We start from the raw sequence: 23,067 nt of genomic DNA on the forward strand, positions 1-23,067 counted from the left end.
TATATATATATATATATATATATATATATATATAAACACATATACATGTATATAACATTATATATGATAATATATACATATATATAATTTTTTTAATTTATTTTTATTTATTTATTTGGCTGTGCTTGGTCTTAGCTGTGACAAGAGCGATCTTCGATCTTCATTCCTGGGTGCAGGATCTTTCGTTGTGGCATGTGAACTCTTAGTTGCGACATATGGGATCTAGTTCCCTGACCAGGGATTGAACCCAGGCCCCCTGCATTGGGAGCTCAGAGTCTTAGCCACTGGAACACCAGGGAAGTCCCATATATATATTTATGTATAATTTCTATTCAGTGGAAGAAGGGAGAAGTTGGTTAAGAACTCCATCTCTCCCACTTGTCTGTTAACTTGCAGAATCTTGGTTTGTGGTTGTAAAGCGGTTTGTAGCTTTGTAAGAGGGTTGATCTCTTTTTCAGTCAAGGAGGAATAGAGAATGTGGGAGTGGAAAGGGGTCTTGAAGATGACCTCTTCCAATGTCTCTCTTCCTGGTCTGAGGTGACATACTCATTGTTGCTGAAAAGTCTTGAGTAGCTTCCTCGGGGCCACCCAACTAGTCAGGGACTCATCTGAGCTTATCTGAGCATCTGACTTATCTGAGCATCTGAGATATGACTTCTGATTTTTTCACTTAAGTGCTTTCTTAATCTTTACTGTCTGCATCTTCTTGGTGGTAGGTACGAAAGCTTGCTTGTTGTAATCTTCTTTGCCAGGCAGGGCAGTCTGAATCTTTTTTAGTTCCCTTGACAGAATCTTGATGACATATTTGGTGACATAAATATGTGTGTGTACATATATATTTGTATATTTCTCTAACTTCTGCCTGTGAGTTCCTAATAATTGGACATGTCAGATGTGAAACATAGTAAAATCCTAAGATTATCTTGTGTTGAATAAGATTCAGATTTAAATTGCATAGCCCTTCCCCTCTCTCTTTCACTATTGGTAAACTTACTGCTTATGTGTGAAAGGAGGATAGTAAAATGCCTTTAAGAATTTATTATTCAGTGTTAGTCACTCAGTAATGTCTGATTCTTTGTGACCCCATGGACCATAGCCTGCCAGGCTCCTCTGTCCTTGGAATTCTCCAGGCCAGAATACTGGAGTAGGTACCCATTCCCTCCTCCAAGGGGTCTTCCCAACCCAGGGATCGAACTCAGGTCTTCTGCATAGCAGGCAGATTCTTTACCATCTCTGCCACAATTCAGAATTTTCACTAATTTATATAGATCATCATTGATATTTAAGATAAACACATATAAGCATGCTTTGTATAAAATCCCTAAAGTCAGTGAGTGGCCACAGGGTACTGCTACTGCTGCTGCTAAGTTGCTTTAGTCGTGTCCGACTCTTGTGCGACCCCATAGACAGCAGCCCACCAGGCTCCCCTGTCCCTGGGATTCTCCAGGCAAGAACACTGGAGTGGGTTGCCATTTCCTTCTCCAGTGCATGAAAGTGAAAAGTGAAAGTGAAGTCGCTCGGTCATGTCCAACTCTTATCGATCCCATGGACTGCAGCCTACCAGGCTCCATGGGATTTTCCAGGCAAGAGTACTGGAGTGGGGTGCCATTGCCTTCTCCGGGCCACAGGATACAAAGGTCTGTAATTGTCAGAGTGAACTGGGTTTGAGCAACCACAAAATATTGCTATTGAAAGGTAAAGTTTGTATTTTCTCTGTTCTTCCCTGTCCTCAAGATCCTGCAGGAAAGTAACCTCTGTCACCAAGATGACTTGATCATGGAATTGTGTCAAACGTGGTGGCTGGCACATGGGACCCTGAATAAATGAGCGGGTGAATCAGAAGAGCTACTTACGACTTTATTCTCACTGAGACTCTTGATGTCAGGAAATGAGCATGTGGCTTTGAATTTGCCCTCAGATCCTGCTGAAACAGCCTTGAACTTCAAAAAGAATGCTTGTCTTTCCCTGCCCATATGGTTTAGCCAGGCATGGTCTTCTCATGATCTTTGGGACACAGCAGCCCTTTAGAACTTTGATGCAAACTGTAGTGTTGTTATTAGCATAAAACTGTCTTCTGAATGACTTATAGTACGACTGAAATTCTTGTGCCGACGCACGCACCCTTTAGCCTGTCCATGGTCTGATCCTCTCATTACTCTGCTCAGAAACCCAGCTGTGAAGCACCATCTGTCAGCAGCAGCAGCAGCATCTGTCTTAGTGTCAGCTGACATCTGTGTTAGCTCTGGAGGCATTGCCTGAAGGCCCTTAGGTGGGTGTGAGTCTTGGGGGAGCAGGCTCCGCCTTAGTGCCTTTAATGAAATATTGCCTGACCTTTTCAACTTAAAACTACCCGTGATGGTATGCCAAGGGCTTGCTTTTTCGAATGCTGAAAGACTTTTTTAGGATTCCTGCATTCCATGATGCATTAAATCTTATGGCTAATCTTCCTTTTCCTCTCACAGTAATACTGCCATGCAGTGAGACTTGAATCAATGCTCAAATGATAGATTCACGGTAGGATTTTTGGCTTTCTGCTTAATTGTGCAGAAAATAGTGCTGGAGAATCTACTGGGTTGAAGAGTTTCTTCCCCGTCCCTTCCTGAAACATCAGAATGTGACCTTATTTGGGAATCGGGTCCTTACAAGTGTAATTAAGATGAGGACACACTGGAGCTTCTTTGGTGGCTCAGATGGTAAAGAATCTGCCTGCAATTCAGGAGACCTGGGCTTGATCTCTGAGTTGGGAAGATCCCCTGAAAAAGGGAATGGCTACCCACTCCAGTATTCTTGCCTGGAAAATCCCATGGGCAGAGGAGCTTGGCAGGTGGCAGTCCATGGGGTCACAAAGAGTCAGACACAACTAGGCGACTAACACACCACACTGGAGTTGGGTGGAGTCAATTCAATAAGGCTGGTGTCCTTATAAGAAGGGATGCAGAGTCACATAAAAGGGAGGTGGCCATGTGATGACTGGTGGAGACTGGAAATATGCTGCCACAAACCAGAGAATGCCAAGGGTTGCTGGCAATTAGGAGGAGCTAGGAGAGAGGCAGGGAACAGATTCTCTCTAGAGCATGGCTCTTCTGGCACCTTAATTTCAGACTTCTAGCTTCCAAGATCATGGGACAACAAACTTCTTTTATTTTGAGCCGTTTAGTTAGTGATAATTTGCTATAGCATCCCTAGGAGCTAATACAGAGTACTATATAGCGGTAGTCCCCAACCCCCAGGCCATGGATCAGTATAGATCCGTGACCTGTTAGGAGCCAGGCTGCACAGAAGGAGGTAAGCAGTGGGCAAGTGAGTGAAGTCTCATCTGTACTTAGGAGCGCCAACCCTCCTGTGAACTGTGCATGCGAGGGATCTAGCTTGCGTGCTCCTTGTGAGAATCTAATGCTTGATGACCTGAGGTGGAGCTGAGACAGTGTTGCTAGCACTGGGGAGCAGCTGCCACTGTCTTCCATCACCCCCAGATGGGACCATCTAGTTGCTGGAAAACAAGCTCAGGGCTCCCACTGATTCTGCATTATGGTGAATTGTGTAATTATTTTATTATATATCATAATGTGATAATAGAAATAAAGTGTACAAAAAATGTAATCTGCTTGAGTCATCCTAACACCATCTCCCCAGCCCCTGCCAACCTCTGGAAGAATTATCTTCCATGAAACTGGTCCCTGGTGCCACAAAGGTTGAGGACCACTACCATATAGTTTGTCACCACTGAGAATATGTATGAATTTTGTAATTTCAACACATAGCCATATGTGAAGCCTGTCTTTTGGTGTAACAAAGATTTAAGTGGTGCCCGTAGGAAGGTGTAGTGTTTGTTAGGAAACATGATGGGAACAGGGCTATTCCGTTAGGAATACGTTTCCAGTTTATTTGCTCGGTGGATCCTTCACTCACTGATGCCAAGTCATTTAACACATAGGTACCGCGTGACCATAACATACCAACCACTGTGCTTGCTTTAGAGAGTAGAGCAGTGAATAGATATGTATGAAATCTACCTTCGTAAAGTTGAAAGTCCAGTAGAGAAGACAGACATGATTGTTTACAACCTACATAATTTTAACATCATTATTAAAGAAAATAGCAGTCACACCAAGCAGTGATGAAATTTTGTGAATCAAAGTGTTTGAGATTATCACTTAATGATTTAAAATCTTTTATGTTTCAAATGTTTAAACCTTAATGTTTAAAACTTTATACTGCATTTATGTTCAATTCTACTTGTGTATCTGTGTTTTACTTCCCCACCCAATATAGACTGTCTTGTTTTTTTCTAGTGCTAATCATAACTCTTCACATACAGTAGGTTTAGCTTGTAGTTGTTGAATTAAATTGCATTACTGATTAATAGTAAAAATAGGGAGGATGGTTAATAGTAGCTAACACCACTAAGTATCTATTATACGTGTATGCCTTATGAGCAATTGACTTATTGACCTGATTTTATACTCATAGTTGTGCTATGAGTTTATATCTCCTAGTACTCCATTTTACAGGCTTCCCAGGTGGCACTAGCAGTAAAGAACTTGCCTGCCAATGCAGAAGACATAAGAGACTTCAGTTCGATCCCTAGATAGGGAAGATCCCCTGGAGGAGGGCATAACAACCCACTTCAGTATTCTTGCCTGGAGAATTCCACGAACAGAGGAGCTGGTGGGCTTCAGTCCGTAGGGTTGAAAATAGTTGGACACGACAGAAATGACTTAGCATCCTTGCACTTCATTTTACAGGTGGAGAAACTGAGGTTTTTGGAAAGTAAGATAGCTACCTCCAGCTCAACCAGCTCAGTTCACTTCAGTTGCTCAGTCATGTCTGACTCTGTGACCCCATGGACTGCAGCACACCAGACTTCCCTGTCCATCACCAACTCCTGGAGCTTGCTTAAAATCATGTCCAATGAGTCAGTGATGCCTTCCAACCATGTCATCTTCTGTCCTCCCCTTCTCCCCCTGCCTTCAATCTTTCCCAGCATGAGGGTCTTTTCAAATGAGTCAGCACTTTGTATCAGGTGGCCAAAGTACTGGAGATTCAGCTTCAGCATCAGTCCTTCCAATGAATATTCAGGACTGATTTCCTTTAGGATGAACTGGTTGGATCTCCTTGCAGTCCAAGGGACTCTCAAGAGTCTTCTCTAACACCACAGTTCAAAAGTATCAGTTCTTTGGCGAGCAGCTTTCTTTATGGTCCAACTCTCACATGCATACATGACCACTGGAAAAACCATAGCTTTGACTAGATGGACTTTTGTCAGCAAAGTAATGTCTCTGCTTTTTAATGTGCTGTCTAGGTTTGCCATAGCTTTGCTTCCAAGGAGCAAGCGTCTTTTAATTTCATGGCTGCAGTCACCAACTGCTGTGATTTTGGAGCCCAAGAAAAGAAAGTCTGCCACTATTTCCATTGTTTCCCCATCTATCTGCCCATGAAGTGATGGGACCAGATGCCATGATCTTAGTTTATTGAATATTGAGTTTTAAGCCAACCTTTTCACTCTCCTCTTTCACTTTCATCAATAGGCTCTTTAGTTCCTCTTTGCTTTCTGGCATAAGGGTGGTGTCATCTGTGTATCTGAGGTTATTGATATTTCTCCCAGCAATCTTGATTCCAGCTTGTGCTTCATGCAGCCCGGCATTCCACATGGTGTACCCTGCATATAATTTAAATAAGCAAGGTGATAATATAAAGCCTTGACGTACTCCTTTCCCAATTTGGAGTCAGTCCTTTGTTGCATGTCTGATTCAATCAGCTAGATAGCAGCAAAGCCAAGTTGTGGTCCAGGCAGTGGGTGTTCAAAGTGCACACACACTGCAAGATGGCACCTCACGCTTTACTCACACTTATAGCCATCCTGCTGAGTTCCCTGGATGAATTTAAGGGAACTGTGTCAAAATCACATGTCTTTATTCTTTTTCTTTTTAGTAATCACAGCCTCCAGGAACAATGCAGAAAAGATTGGCTTTAACTGAGATTTTTGTCTAAGAATATGTGCTTTCTTCACCAAGGTAAAGCGAGTGGCGCTGAGATGGAAAATGATTGCTGCTCGACTGAAATCATTTCTCCTGAATTCTTTCTCTCTTTAGCCTTTGGCTTCTAAGCTAACATCAGTTAAATGATGAAGTATCCTGCAGGGTCCTGTGTGGTTGAGTCTGGGCTTGCATTTCACATCATGGTTTCCCTTGTGTGGTGTTGGAGCAGGGACACCCGCTCCTGAGCTGTCTGCCTGGAGGCTGAAGCTCTTGCTTCTGCTAGAGAAAACATGGACTGTCCCCAAGACGGAGAGAAAGGGGCCATCCCCAGGCATCCCCTGGCAGTCCAGTTCCAATCAACGTCCCACAGCCTTTGGAAGAGGGAGCTGTGTTCAGCCGAGCTTTGCAGCAGGTGTGTGTTCAGATCCCAAAGCCCTGTGCTGCTCTGTTATTGTCTGTGATCTGGGCCAGTTGGCTGCTCAACCCGGAAGCTGCCACAGGATTGGAAGTGAGTGGCTCCGGAGGAGCTGCTGCCTCAGCAGTGGGATTGTCACAGTTTCTCTCCTGGAAGAACTCTGTGTACTCTGTTCTCCTCCCCTGGCTTCAGTCACAGCCCTCAGGATCTGATTTCAGCTAGAAACAACAAGCACCAGAAGTTTCTAAATTACAAGCCGCCAGTACTGAAGCCAGGCCTCTGTCAAGGCAGCATCAGTCACAGTAGCTACAAGGTAGAAACATGCAAAGTGCCCATCAGTGCACCCCCAAACGTGGAACATACACACAGTGGAATATTATTTGGCCACAAAAAGGAGGGACGTACAACTTGGATGAACCATTGAAAATAGGATAAGTGAAAAAAAAAAAAAAAGCAAAGGATGAAGATTGCATGACTCTATCTATAGGAAATATCCAGAATAGGCTAATTCATAGAGATGCAAAGCAGGTAGAGATTACCTGGGACTGAAAGAGGGAGGGATGGAGATTTATGGGGCTGTGATACAGAATTTCTGTGTCAGGTAATGGAAAAGTTGTGGAAACAGTAGTGATGGGTGTACAACACTGTGAGTGGATACCTCTGAATTACAAGTAAAAAATAGTGAAGATGGCAAATTTTATGTTATATATATTTTTAAAAAATATTGAAAGAATGTCAGCACCCTGAAGCAAATCTTGCATTTCTTAGCAAAGAGGAAAATGCTGAAAATTGTCCTAGGCTTTTCTCAGGATGGACATAAACCTGTGAGAACTGTGGCCTCTTAGGAGAAGGGTCCAGCATAGGGCAGCATAAAGTAGGTGCTCAGTTAACCAATCTTTGTCTCTGTCCCAGATCACCCTCCAGTTACAACGTGTGAGTCCTGATCATTGAGCCTGAGGCCACCTGTTAGGTAGTTTGGGAAAAAGGGAGTAAAGAAAGTTCCAGTTAGGACATTAAATGGCTTGATAGGAAAGAAAAAAAAAAAAAGACTCAAAAGTGACTCTGAGATCTCTCTGCTTCTTTTCCATTCTCACTGTTGTGCTCCTTAAATTGTGCTTTCAACCCTCACCAGGAAAGAACAAAAAATAGGAGAAGCAAAGCAAAGGACACCATCTACTGTTTTCTGCTCACAATGAAGTGAAACAGGGGCCTTGTATTTGATACCTCCTCATTTCACTCTCCATCAATATCTCCGACTCTGGAGAACTCATCTATAAAATTCCCATTGGCCTGAAAGAGCTAATATGCTTCAAGAATATGTGTTCAGTTTCTTTCCAAAAGCTAATCTGCACCTGGGCCAGGGATTAGGCCAGATCATTCTTTGAGATAACTAATATTATTATTCTGTACACACAGACATTTGAACCGTGGATCAAAAAAGATAAGAAACGATCTCAAGATAACAGTCAGGAAAATAACAGTGAATTCAATACACAAACATGACCCACTGCTCCCTTGACCTAATTCTGAGAAAAAAGAACTCTCTTTCCTTTGGTGTGGACATTTGATATTAAATAAGGTTCTCAGGGTGTACCTGCAGCAGCCACTTGGAATCAAGGTACCTGAGAGAAACAGGAAATAAAGGGCTACGGCCCCCACCACATGTATCCACGTGCTCCGTTGTGCATTTCCTGTCAGGGGTCTTTGACCGAAATCCGCAGGAATGAATTTGATGCATCTAATCTGGAATTGATAAAGGGAATCAATTTTGCAAGGGATTTATTTATTTTTTTGCAAGGGACTCTTAAGAATGTTAGAGAGCATAGGACCCCACTGATTCATTTTTGTTATGTATTGATTGATCTTTCCTCTTCCCCCCTTTGCCTTCCTCATGTTGTCAATAAATAACAATGGAAGGTCTGTCTTGTTTTAAACATCTGCTTTTGCACAGTCAGCCTGGGCACTGGGAATGAGAAAAGATATTTAGTGCTGCAGTTTTATACATGGAGATTTTTATACTAAAAGAGATTTGAAATCTTGTTCAAATAGGATCCTCATTTAATGAACATCTTTTCAGACATTGGGAGAACCTGGCACCCTCTAACAGAAAGCCTGAAGGGATCTGTGATTGGGATCAAATTCTTCGCTAACATGCTTAGGTTAACAGTGCACCTCAAGTCCCTGAAGTGATCGACCCACTGGCTAATTTGTCCATATGGTGGTTGAGATTCACAGAAGTGTGTGCTCACCTGTTACAGGCAACACCTACCAACCTCAGTGCGTTGTTAGTCTTCACTTTCTTTGATGTTTATATATTTGATACCTAATTGTTTGTTCAATTGCCCTCATTTAGGCTTCTAGCCCGCTTGGGAGGAAATTCAATAAAGAGCAAAATTTTACTTTACCAAATCCAACCGGCACAGTTTGGATATGCTAACCACCCCTAATGGGGGTTTTGGCCATTGATCAAATAAACAAACTTTCATGTAGCAATTGGATAGAGAGCAGAATTGCCAACTTTGTTTATGCTTGAGGGATTTTTACTAGATCTATAAGGCATGTAGAATTTAATTTATAAGCATACATAATATTTATTTGCTACTATATATGCATATATAGTCAAATAATAATTAGTGTTTTACATTTTATTTCTTATTTCCTGATACAAATTGAACTGTGATCTTTGGGTCAATATTAAACGATCATGCAGTGGACTCTCTCCAGGACCGGATGTGACTGAATGCTTTTATAAACCATATCTCATAGCAGCCTCTCCCACCCTGAGAGGTGGGGGTATAATTCCCCTATTTTTAATAGAGGAAATGAGTAGTTGGTTTTTTATTTGTTTTTATCTCTGTTTTATGGATGAAAGGCAGTGAAGCTTAGAGAGTCTGACAGATCTTCTTCCAGGCATGGTGCGTGGCAAATACGGATTTTCAATTCCTGTGGGTCTGACACCGTGATAGAAAGTTGTCTGTGTCAGCCCAGCCAGGCCATAGAACACAGTTATGGAATCTGACACTAATCTAGGTTTTGTCATTAAAGTGATTTATAAATGTGGTTACCATCTGCTGTTTTAGTTGACTTTAAGTTTACCTTTGATAATGACTATTGATTGGACAGTGGGCCTTCAGTCTGATCACTTTAAGGCCTTTAAAGTAAAATGTGAGGTTTATTTGAAAATAGTTGTGCCTCAAGGCTGCAGCATTAACGCCTACTTGAGTTTCCATCCTGCTTGCACGCCTACCCTACATACGGATTCCCAACTTGTGAGCTCCAACTATTCTGTGAGCCAATTCCTTTAAATCTCTTTCTCTCTGACTCTGTATCTATATATAGTATATTATATGTGTAGATACTTTATAATGTATATTTTTAATATATATGTGTCATATATATATATGTATAAATATTGGATTGGCCAATATTTATATGAGGTAATGGAAAAATCCAAATGAACTTTTTGGTCAACTCAGTATCTCATATATATGAATATATGAAAATCCCATATATATATATGATAGAAATAATTCTATAATTTCCCCTGATCCTGACATGTATCCTAGTGGGAGATATTTACACATCTATCAGTTCTGTTTCTCTGGAGAAACCTGACTGATACACACACCAAAGCCTGGGCACCATGACACCCATTTGCATAAAGTGCAAGAGGTTTCCATCTTCACATACCAGGAGATGAAACAAGATTTAGTTTGAGTGACTTGTTCATGGATATGTATGTGGCTTGGAAATGGTAGAGCAGGGTTTTGAAGCCAGAGACTCCAGACATAGTACTTGAAACATTCAAAAGAGCGGATCACTCCAATTGCACGAGAAGCTGGCAGCCTTGATGGATACAGGACAGAGTGACTGATAGGTGTGATGGTCGCTGAACTGAGCACTTTGCCTGGTACTCCTGTGTTCTCGGTATGGCTTTCTGCAGAGGTCAAGGCATTGGTCTCCAAGAGAAACTGCTGTGTGCTTCTCCACCTGCATGTGAAATGGGCAAAGACGGGAATGACAGAATTGTTTCAGAGCGATAAGTCATAATGAGCGATGTGCAGTGGCAAGAAGAAGCAACAGCCATTTGAATTCCCTGCTCAGGTGATATCACCAATGAACTTGGATTCCTCCATTGCCCTCAATATTAGCAAACAAAATCCTGAAGCTCTTTCAGCGCAAGCCCATTTGTGCTTTTCTACATTGTCCTTTCATAGACTGTAAACTCCCTCCACCCAATTGGGTTATGTACCACTGTGCAGAGAAGACTATTTGAAAACAGTGTTTCTCAGCTGTGTGTAAGAATCTAGATCATAATTTGTGGCATGAAAAGAGTTCATTTGGGACGTCATTGACTGGTCATTGTTTTAGTTTTCTATTGCCACATAACAGATTACCATGAATTTAGCAAAGTTTATCACAAGATATATCTATTCTTTCACTGTTTCCTTGGCTCAGAATTCTTGGCTTGGGTCAGCTGGATCTTTTGTTCAGGATCTTGCAAAGCTGTCATCAAGATGTTGGCCTGGTCGGCTTTCTCATCTGAAGTTGGATCTTCTTCCAGGCTCATGTAGGGTTGGTAGAATTTCTCCTTGCAGCTGTAGCATGCATGATGGTTTGCATCTTCAAGACAAGGAGGAAGAGTCTCCCTCCTCTAGGCTCTATAAAAGGGTTTACTTAGGTATTTAGGTCAGGCCCACCCAGGATAATCACCCTTTTGATTAAAGTCAATGCTATAGGAAATTTAATTACATCTGCAAAACCCTCTCACCATTGCCATGTCCTATTGCTTAGTAACAAATTGCAAATTCTGTCCACACACAAGGGGAGCAGATTACCAAGGGCATGGGCACTGGCTTAGCCTGTTCAGGCTGCTTACAACAAAATACCATAGACTGGGTGACAGATATTTAATTCTCACAGTTCTGGAGGTTGAAAAGTCTGATATCAAGGTCTGGTGAGGAGCTGTTTCCTGGTTCATAGATGGCCATCTTTTCCCTGTAACCCTACATGATAAAAGGACAGGGGGCACTCTGGGGTCTCTTCAATAAGGGCACTAATCACACTCATGAGGGCTCCACTGTCATGATCTAATCACCTCCAAATACTATAATCACCTCCTAAAACCATCATACTGGAGATTAACTTTTAAGACATGAGATTTGGGAACAGCCATTCAGTCTGCAGCAGGTACCATGGAGATCATCTCAGAATCTGCCCAGTGGTCACTGGCACCTCCCTCCTTATACGGTGTGTGTCCTATTTGTAGACTTTCATTCCCTGGGGGCTCAAATGGTAAAGAGTCTACCTGCAGTGCAGGAGACCCAGGCTCGATCCCTGGGTCGGGAAGATCTCCTGGAGAAGGAAATGGCTACCCACTCCAGTATTCTTGCCTCGAGAATGCTGTGGACAGAAGAGCCTGGTGGACTATAGTCCATGGGGTTGCAAAGAGTCAGACATGATTGAAAGACAAAATGTTCAGCAGTATTAATGTATTGGCATATGTTCAGATTTAAAGTTAGAAGAGCAGAAAGTCAGTTGTCAGCTGAGGTTAGGTTATTTAGGCCAGGATTTCTCAAGTTCAGCCCAGCTGATGCTCTGGTCTGGATTATTTTTTTAAAACTGTGGGGTGCTGTCATGCACATTGTAAGACATTGAGCAGCTTCCCTGGCCTCTACCCACCAGATGCCAGCAGCACACCTTCCCCCACTGTGACAATTAAAAACGAAACCAGTCATTGCCAGATGTCCACTTGAGGAGGAGGCATCCCCATTTAAGAAGCCCTGCATTAGAAGAACAAAGCAGGTTTTTTGTTTGTTTTAACGAAGAACCCATTAAATTAGGGAATTTGTTTTTTTTAAGGCAATGCAGCTGTTTGGAGCCAGCAGGCTCTTGCCCCTTGGATGATGCCTCATTCCTAGATTTGCTTTTTGTCCTTTACCAGAAAATGTATAATTTATAGCTGGAAAGAAAAAATTAATACTGTAGATGTGTCTCTCACTCACACTCTCTTATTCACGTATATGCCAAAACTATATTACGTTATCATGTTTGACGATACCTTATAATCGCCTGAGTTGATAGTCAAGCCATATTATAATAGGGCTTTAGCTCTGTAATGGCATGGGTCAGATATTTCCCCAAAGATATTTAATGCATGAGGCCAGAAAACTAATAAACTTCATTCTTAGTGTTATGGCTCCTTTCTTGGAAACGAGTGATATGGCTTGGTGTGAGATGGAGTGGAAGGCACAGTCCAGTTCTGAAATGACAAAATTCAAAAGCTCCTCGTTTTTGTTTTCTCTAGGCAAAGGCAGCTCAAGCATCTCATCCGACGTGAGCTCAAGTACAGATCACACGCCGACCCAAGCCCAGAAGAATGTGGCTACCAGCGAAGGTAGGCATCTGGTCTTCATTATCTCTTGTGCTCTCGTCACAGTGCTGGCTGTATTTGGAAGACACATAAAATGTGTGAGTCTCAGATCTGTTCTGCTGAGTGGGAGCATATGGGATTTTCAAAAATGGGAAGGCCAAGGCTTTCTCTTTTATTGCATTGTTGTCAATGTCTACTAAAGTTGTTTTGGTGCAGTTTAAGGTAAATGCTGTTATTTTGTCAAAGTATAATAAGCTGACTTTTGGGAATGTTTATGAATGATGTCTTGTTTTTCAGTATGGGAAACATGATTGTAAAATCCTTTTGCTCTAGTTGAAAGTTCCTGCAAGAACTTTGGAAATAAGCACACCTGGAATTTGGGATTTTGATAATGGGAAGGTCATAGTTGTGTGATTTGTAGAACCTGAACCAGTCCCCAATAATGGGGAGTAGGAGAAGAGGTTTGTTTGATTCTTTAAAAAATTAAGTGAGAATTCCTGCTTGTCAGAACAAAGATGGGTTGCATTGGTGTTCTTGATGAAGAATTTGATTATATGTAGTAACACGTGTTGGAATTTAACTGCTTCCCAATAGTTGAGAAGCTTTTCAGTTATACTTATTTGTTTGAGTGTGGAAATAATTGATTCTGTAGTAGTTATTTGGTAAAAAGTTGACCCAATTAGGACTCAACCCCTTTTATGCTAATATGAAACACACAATTAAATGGCTTCTTTTTTGAAGAAGACTTCTTTCTAAATGAATAGTTGAATGAAGGTCTGTGAAAGACATGAATGCTGTTTGTAATGAAAGACTCGTGGGGTGTCACCTGATTCCTCATGACACTATATGGAGCCTACTTTCCTGGCGTGTACAGGGTGTTGTGGAAATGCGCTTCCAGTCCTTGTTTCAGAAGCTTAATTTCTGCTGTTTATAATATCAGAAAGTGTACTCGTAGCCTGGTGTTGGTCATTTAAGCTGTTAGATTGTCCTTGATCTGCACTACATTTTTTACATTAATGATGATGGTTTACTTCTGTTGTGTGTCTTCTTTGGGTATTCTTTGACTTGGTGTGTTTCATATAAAAGTTAACTTCTCTGAGTTAATTATCCCCAGACTGATGGATAAATATATTTTACAACTGGACTGTATTCCCTTGTGTTTAATGCCTTAGCATTGTTTTACCCTAGTGTATGGCAAACAGATTGGTGTGTTCTTAATGCAGTAAAGAATCAAGTAGCAGTCCAAACTTAATTTTCTGCCTGTTAATTCAAATGTGGGGATTAGATTATTTTTGAAATTCAGTTAAGGTAATGTGAGAAGCAGGTGAATTGATTCTAGCCAATGGATTTAAGTTCTCTTCTTTTTTCTCTGTTTCAGAAGTAGAAAATGCAAGAATATATGAGCTATGTTGCCAAGGTTGGGACTGTGGGATTTCAAGCATTTAAAAAATGTCTGCTTTTTATGCTTCAAAATAAACTATAGGGATTCAAATTTTTCATTTCTATTTTGCCTTTTTCTTAGGAAGATGCTTTTGGTGTACGCTCAGCCAATGTTTTATACATTTTGGTCACAATGCATTTTCAGGAGAGGAAAACAAGAAACTGTGATATTCATATGAAACAGAATTTTTAGCAACTGGGCTAAATTGGTATGAAATTTTTTTCTGAAGTCTTAAATGGATGCACTTCATCCTTATGAAAGATACTATCCATTTTTTTCTATCTGAAAAAAATTTAAAAGAATGTGCTGTTTTGCTGTTTATTTGCTTGAATCCTTTTTGCTGCTGTTTTTCCATCAGTGAAAAATTTTAAATATTACAAAATGAATTTGATGTGGATATTAGTTACATTAAAGTGTGTTTCAGGGTTGTTTGCCACAGAATGGCCTCATACTATGGGTCTGGTTTTTCAAGATGGAAGCGTAATAGCCAGTGCCCATTTCCTCAGTTTATAGATGACAGAGCCCAGGTCCACTTCTCAGAATAAGTGATCAGAGCGTCACATTCTCTGACCTCCACAAGGTGGATTTACCTGTTTGCATGTCGGTTTCTTCCTACCAGAAAATGCCTAGGTAACCTCTCTCTGCAACACACGACAAAAGAAAACAAAAGGTGGACGTTGATTTCTTACACGCGCTTCAGAAGAGCACATTGAAAATGCTCCTTTGATTCTCTTTCTACACTTTACTAGAACTATATTTAACCTTTGATAGGAGGGTATGGGGAGGGAGGAGGGAGGAGGGTTCAGGATGGGGAACACAGGTATACCTGTGGCAGATTCATTTCGATATTTGGCAAAACTAATACAATATTGTAAAGTTTTAAAAAAAAAAATCTGGTTACATTTAAAAAAAAAAATTGAGTATGTGGTTGCCTGGTTTTTCCGAAGCTGTTTGATTATGGTTATTTTCTTCAGTTCTTTGACCCTCTTATGGTTTTTCTCCTTTGAATTCAAGGATATCGTCTTCAGGAAGCACAGCAAGGATCCTCAGTTTAAGAGTCTGAGTGATACTGATTTCTAAACATGGTGTCTATCATGGAGGATAATATTCAGGTTTCCTGCAGCTTTGGAAAACTGTGGCCATCCCTGTAATAGCTGAGTTGGAAGCATTCTGGATCAGTGTTGGACTTCTCCCTGATGGGCTGGATGGGGAGGGTGTGACATCATTCCCTGGGTAGTGTGTGTGTGTGTGTGTGTGTGTGTGTGTGTGCATGTGTGTGGGTACCTACATGTATGCATTTGTGTCCAGCCTCTACAAGATGGCTGATGGTATAGACACTGTCTTTTGCCGGGAAACGTGGGTGACCCCTCTGTTCAGTGTATACTGGGAAATAAACTGAGGGCCTGGGAGTGGGGGGAAGAGAAGGACACACAGCATACACACTGACCTGGGGCCGGCGGTGGGAATGGCGATTAGCTGTCAGCAGGCATGAGGGATCCTTTTGGGGAGATGACAGTTATCTAAAATTGGATTGTGGTGATACCAATAGTTACATAGCTCAGTAAATGTACTAGAACTTATTGATTTAAACATGTGAAGATGGGTTTGGGGGAGCTGCTGCCTGACCTTCAGACCCCAATCTAATCCATCACAAAGTGTTCTTTTCATGTGCTGGCTTCCAACTCTGAGAGGAGGTCATACACAGTGGTGAGAGGCTGAGTCTTGGCCGTACAAAGTGCCAAGTTGTGGCTGAAAGCTTCTCCTGAGGTGCCTTGGGGCCAGAACTGGCCTGAAATCCATCATAACAAATCCCTGAACCAGCAGGGCTCATGGCCCAGCCTGTGGTGCCCAGTCAGAGTGGACCCATCATGGTACCTGCATATTCTCACACGAAGCTCTGGAAGATATGAGGTATTACAGACCCACAGATTTCCCAATCTTTTAATTGATTAATTTATTTTTTAGCTTTTCTTGGACAGTCAGGACCAATCTCATCTCAGGTTTGAAACAGTTTGGCACCCAATCCTAACAGTTGAGGCATCACGTTTATTCACTGCTAGGTCAGTTTCTTTGCTAAGGACTTATATAGCTTTGCTATCTATCTCAAGTTACAACTTAAGATTCACTTTGGGTCATAATCTGGGTCATAAGACTGTACTCCTAGGAAGATGGTCCCGAGATGGTGATACAATTTGACTTTAATCCAAAAGAGAATGATAGTTTACCTGATGTAATGTTCTGTTCGAGAGTCTCATGCAAAACTTTTATGAATTTTAATTTTGTGGCTCTAAAGCCACACCTCTTCCAAGGAATTAACAGCCTGCAGAGTTTTCTCTCTGATAAGGTATAAGCTTTCTGTAAGACCTGTTATATTTCTTGTAACAGTTTAAGTTCCTGATTTCCTGACACTGTAAGGTGTTTGGGTTCAAGTGTAGAAAGCTAGAGACTTTCCATTTATTTTTTCCCCAACAAAATCTCCATTCGAACATCCTAACTGAAATAACTGAAACTGAAAGTCATTCAGTTGTGTTGACTTTTTGTGACCCTATGGACTGTAGCCTCCCAGCTTCTCTATCCATGGGATTTTCCAGGCAAGAATTCTGCAGTGGGTAGCCATTCCCTGCTCCAGGGGATCTTCCCGAACCAGAGACTGAACCTGGGTTTCCTGCATTGCAGGCAGATTCTTCACCTCTAGCGAAGCTGAAGCTTAATTCTTTCCAGTTGTGTTATTATTCTTTCTCTTCCATGTTTTTCAGTCTATCTCATCCACAGAATGTTTTCTCTTGTATAGGAAAGGATGGCCTTTGACCTGCAGGTCTTTGAAATCATATTCAGCTGTGAGCAGAATCAATTGACTTTAGATCATGAAGAAGCTTCCTAGAAATAGGAAGCTGAGGTTGGGCTTCTTTCTTGGAATGGGATGCAGAGGGGGATGAGGGTGTGGCTGTAAGGATGATATCTCAAAGACTTTGCCTTCCCTTGATCTGGGGAAAAATGAAATATCTAGTTCAAAGACCAAATGCAGTTAGCTGCTGAGAAGTCAGCTTCATTCAGCTGCTTTTTAATCATGTTCAAGTTCAGGTATTGAACTCCCTGACAACACAATTTATCAGTGTGATGGCTGTTTATATGTGTTGGTTTTCAAGCCAGACAACCATGAAATCAGAGAATTTTTAGAGCTACAAAAAGCCTTGGCAATTTTCTGATCTAATATAGTCATTTTACAAAGAAATACCTGTGACCCAGAGAAATGAAGAGACTTACTCAAGTTCAGCTGAATTCAGTCGCTCAGTCGTGTCCGACTCTTAGCGACCCCATGGACTGCAGCATTCCAGGCTTTCCTGTCCATCACCAACTCCTGGAGTTTACTCAAACTCATGTCCATTAAGTCAGTGATGCCATCCAACCATCTCATCCTCTGTCATCCCCTTCTCCTTCTGCCCTCAGTCTTTCCCAGCATCAGGGTCTTTTCCAATGAGTCGGCTCTTCGCATCAGGTGGCAAAAGTATTGGAGTTTCAACTTCAACATCAGTCCTTCCAATGAACACCCAGGACTAATCTCCTTTAGGATGGACAGATTGGATCTCCTTGCAGTCCAAGGGACTCTCAAGAGTCTTCTCCAACACCACAGTTCAAAAGCATCAATTCTTCTGTGCTCAGCTTTCTTTATAGTCCAACTCTCACATCCATACATGACCACTGGAAAAACCATAGCCTTGACTAGAAAGACCTTTGTTGACAAAGTAACGGCTCAAGATTACACACCTAATACATTGTCAAGTAGGAGTCAGACACAGTCATGTTTTGGTGAAAGATGTTCCAATTAGAAAAAAGCATAACCTGTAAAAACGCTGTGGCCTTTGGAGCATGAAGCAATTTAACTCTCGTTTTTCTGCCTGTTCTCTTGCTGCCTGTTGTCAGCTTGTTGTAGAGCTGAGGCAAGGTGTTTAGAAGAGTTTGAGAAAGGTGGTGGAGCCCCAGTAGATCAGGGAGTAGCTGCTTCGAATAGTAAAAGGATTTCAACCTACTTGAGTACATTCACTTCTGGAGATGTAAACACTCCCTTTACATCAGCTCATGATTATAAAACAGCCTTCAAAAGATGAAATGAGATGCCAGTCCAGGTTCAATGCACGATGCTGGATGCTTGGGGCTGGTGCACTGGGACAACCCAGAGGGATGGTATGGGGAGGGAGGAGGGAGGAGGGTTCAGGATGGGGAACACATGTATACCTGTGGTGGATTCATTTTGATATTTGGTTTTAAATTATTTAAATAAAAGAAGAAAAAAAAAGATTCGTATAACATTACTTTGTGAAATTGTCCCTTTAACTCCCTGAAAAAAGTTCACTTAAAAATGTTTCATCTTAACCATCTGAAATGAGTTAATTTATAAAGAATTGGTGGTGATATTCTTTCTGCAACCCTAAAACCACCAGTTTATTTATATATTTCCAGGTTCTCATGTTTTCAGTGCCCGAATTAAACCAATTCTAAATAGACTTATTTTGAAAATGTCCAGGCATCTGGCTTTGTTTTTATTCTCTTTGTCTTCTTTATATTATCTTCTTTTTACTTGAATGTGTTCCTCAGACAACATTCACACGAATCATTCAGGAAGAAAAGGATGAAGCTTTTAACTCAAGGTAGATTCTGTTTCTCAAAAAGCCTTTTTGACTATCCAACAAATTCAATAAACATTTTGGGGACACTTATTTCAGGCTCTTACTAGTACTTTCATGAACACTGTTGCATTCAACTTTGTTTTCGTCATGCTGCTTCTCTTGTGAAGTAGGCATAAATGTTTCCATTTGGTAGATGAAAACAGGGAGACTGGGAAAGAATCAGGGAGGCCCAAAGTCACGTAAAACTAGTAAGTAGCAAAGATAATCTTCCAGCCTGATTGCTAACATTTATTGTTAATGCTTATTTTGTACAAGCCATGATAAAGTACTGACAATTTCATACTAATCATTGTTATAAGTTTATATCAAAGTGTATTTTGAAAGTACTTATGAGAAGTACCTTTTCAAAAGCCAGCTCATAATCGTGTCTCAATCGCCGGTCTTATACATGGAAACACTTTGCTGGTTCATGTATAGTCTAGAAATTGACTTCAAATCCTCAGTTATAGAAAGCAAAAGTCAAACATTCCAAGCTGCTTTTATATTGCACTGTTCAAGTTTTAGTTTTCCGGTAACCATAACTGTGCCCTAACAGACTTCACCAGACAGAGTTAGGGTTTGAAACTGATATGTAAGTTAATCTTGATATAGGGTCTATAGTGTATGTAATATTAAAGTACTGGATAGTCGTATTGCTGTTTTTCCCTTAAAACTAAGCCAGGGAATTATTCTTAAATTGGAAATGCACACAAGTGGTAGATATCAATCTTAGACCATGTGCCTTGGAAGACTGGAAATGTACCATGAAGCAGTCTATTATAGTTGAATGAAATTCTATCTGTGACACAAGAGAAGCAGAGTGATAACATAGGAAGAGGACTATAAAGAACTGGAGAAAGAAAATGACATTGAAGAAATCTTTAAAAAAAAAACATATAAACTTTATTTCTCTCTGGTATGTAAGAGTACTGAAGGTTTGCATTCAGAGATGCTATGAAGGTTCTCCTAGAGGAGAACATAGGCAAAACACTCTCCAACATAAATCATCGCAGGATCCTCTGTGACCCACCTGCCAGAATTTTGGAAATAAAAGCGAAAGTAAACAAATGGGACCTAATTAAAATTAAAAGCTTCTGCACAACAAAGGAAACTATAAGCAAGGTGAAAAGACAGCCTTCAGAATGGGAGAAAATAATAGCAAATGAAGCAATTGACAAAGAATTAATCTCAATAATATACAAGCAACTCCTACAGCTCAATTCCAGAAAAATAAACAACCCAATCAAAAAATGGGCCAAAGAACTAAATAGACATTTCTCCAAAGAAGACATACAGATGGCTAACAAACACATGAAAAGATGCTCAATATCACTCATTATCAGAGAAATGCAAATCAAAACCACTATGAGGTACCATTTCACGCCAGTCAGAATGGCTGTGATCAAAAAGTCTACAAACAATAAATGCTGGAGAGGGTGTGGAAAAAAGGGAACTCTCTTACACTGTTGGTGAGAATGCAAACTAGTACAGCCACTATGGAGAACAGTGTGGAGATTCCTTAGAAAACTGGAAATAGAACTGCCATACAACCCAGCAATCCCACTGCTGGGTATACACAGTGAGGAAACCAGAATTGAAAGAGACACGTGTACCCCAGTGTTCATCGCAGCACTGTTTATAATAGCCAGGACATGGAAGCAGCCTAGATGTCCATCAGCAGATGAATGGATAAGAAAGCTGTGGTACATATACACAATGGAGTATTACTCAGCCATTAAAAAGAATACATTTGAATCAGTTCAAATGAGGTGGATAAGACTGGAGCCTATTATACAGAGTGAAGTTAAGCCAGAAAGAAAAACATCAATACAGTATACTAATGCATATATATGGAATTTAGAAAGATGGTAATGATAACCCTGTATGTGAGACAGCAAAAGAGACACAGATGTATAGAACAGTCTTTTGGACTCTATGGGAGGGGGCAAGGGTTGGATGATTTGGGAGAATGGCATTGAAACATGTATATTATCATATATGAAACAAATCGCCAGTCCAGGTTTGATGCATGATACAGGATGCTCGGGGCTGACCCAAGCACTGGGAAGACCCAGAGGAATTGGATGGGGAGGGAGGTGGGAGGGGGTTTCAGCATGGGGAACACATGTACACCCGTGGTGGATTCCTGTTGATGTATGGCAAAACCAATACAATATTGTAAAGTAATTAGCCTCCAATGAGGAATGGTACGGGGAGGGAGGAGTGAGGAGGGTTTGGGATGGGGAACACATGTATACCTGTGGTGGATTCATGTTGATATATGGTAAAACCAATACAATATTGTAAAGTTAAAAAATAAAATAAAATTTAAAAAATTAAATTAAAAAAAGAAAAAAAGTAAAAAGTAAAATAAAATAAAACTATTTTTCTAAAAATATATATATATATAAATTTTATTTCTCTCTCATATGTAAGAGGACTGAAGGTTTGCATTCAGAGGTTTACATTCAGAGCTGCTTCCTTAGTCATCAGGGTTTGTTTTTTTGGTTTGTTGGGTTTTTTTGGTCATGAGGTATATGGGATCTTAGTTCCCCAACCAGAGATTGGACTTGCACCTTCTACAGTGGAAGCACAGAATCTTAAGCACTGGACCATCAGGGAAGTCCCCAAATCTCATTTAAAATAGTTATAAATTGACATTTATCCAAATTGGAAGGTAAGATGGGGGACCTTATGGGGAGGGAGATTCCAAAATCAGAAATGGTTTTTAGGAGCTTTTGTTTGGTGTATAAGGAAGGTGATAACCAATTATTATAGAATTTGTTTTGCCTTTACAAATTAAATTTTAAACTTAACTACCTCTGATAATTTTAGGGTCATTTAGGAATGCTTTGCAAGACTTTAGTTCTTGAGGCTTAATGCATTTTGGTAATTAAATTAGCAACTTATTGCTTCCTGATCAACTTTCCTTTATTGTTGAAGCTACTGCTTAATTGGAAGTTAGGTGACCTTTGAAAAACGGCACCAATTATACCGAGTGAGCTGAACCTTTTATAGACTCAATGTGCCCTATTTAATAAGGAAGTCACATTTTCATCTGAGGATTAGTTTAAATAGAGGAAAGCTCATCAGTTCAGTATGCAGAAAATGGTTATGTATAGCCTAGAAATGTACACTGAAATTATAAATACTGTCTCAGACTCAAGAACTAAGTTTAATTTTTTGAGGGAGTTATCTTCCCAAATGAATTACCCAGAATGGCAAAAATGTCATGTAATAGTCTCAGAAGGAAACTAGGCTTCTGTATTAGTGTGTGTGTGTTTAAGGACATTTAAAAGTAATACTTAATTGAGACATCCAGAGTTTCTCAGTGCCTTTATGTAGAGTTAAGAGAAAGAAAGAAAAAAAAAGTTCAGTTCGGTTCAGTCTCTCAGTTGTGTCTGACTCTGTGACTCCATGGACTGCAGCACGCCAGGCCTCCCTCTCCATCACCAGTTCCCAGAGTTTACTCAAAGTCATGTCCATTGAGTCGGTGATGCCATCCAGCCATCTCATCCTCTGTCATTCCCTTCTCCTCCCACCCTCAATATTTTCCCAGCATCAGGGTCTTTTCCAGTGAGTCAGTTCTTGGCATCAGGGGGCCAAAGTATGATCTTGAGCTTCCAATGAATATTCAGGACTGATTTCCTTTAGGATGGACAATATTTTAATGCCATGTCCGAAACTATTCTATGTTTATTTCCTTCACCTACGTTTTGTCATTTGCAAAATAGCACTCAAGTAATCAGTTTATTTCAACTATAGGCATTCTGGTTCATCTAAGTTACAACTAGGTATCTATGCAATAAAAGCTTAGATTCATTCCTAAGATGTTTATCAGTGATTTCAGTAGTTTCACTAGATGAGAATTTATGCAAGGATGGAATCTAGGTTCAAATACATTTGTTTCAACTCTGACTGGGTCTGCTGCTGCTGCTGCTGCTGCTGCTGCTGCTGCTGCTGCTGCTGAAGTCGCTTTAGTTGTGTCCGACTGTGCAACCCCATAGACGGCAGCCCACCAGGATCCGCCGTCCCTGGGATTCTCCAGGCAAGAACACTGGAGTGGGTTGCCATCTCCTCCTCCAATGCATGAAAGTGAAAAGTGAAAGTGAAGTCGCTCAGTCGTGTCCGACTCCTAGAGACCCCATGGACTGCAGCCTACCAGGCTCCTCCGTCCATGGGATTTTCCAGGCAAG

General features: G+C 40.9%; 1 protein-coding gene across 1 annotated transcript in view; it reads left to right on the forward strand.

Moving 5' to 3' along the window:
- Nucleotides 1–23,067, forward strand: part of FBXL7 (F-box and leucine-rich repeat protein 7) — a 469,193-nt gene that overhangs the window by 116,914 nt on the left and 329,212 nt on the right. Inside the window, 1 exon segment of the mRNA XM_010858799.1 lies at nt 12,701–12,790. Coding sequence (XP_010857101.1) covers nt 12,701–12,790 — 90 coding nt within the window.

Source organism: Bison bison, unplaced genomic scaffold (assembly GCF_000754665.1).
Source record: "Bison bison bison isolate TAMUID 2011002044 unplaced genomic scaffold, Bison_UMD1.0 scf7180017864440, whole genome shotgun sequence".
Classification (NCBI taxonomy): domain Eukaryota; kingdom Metazoa; phylum Chordata; class Mammalia; order Artiodactyla; family Bovidae; genus Bison; species Bison bison.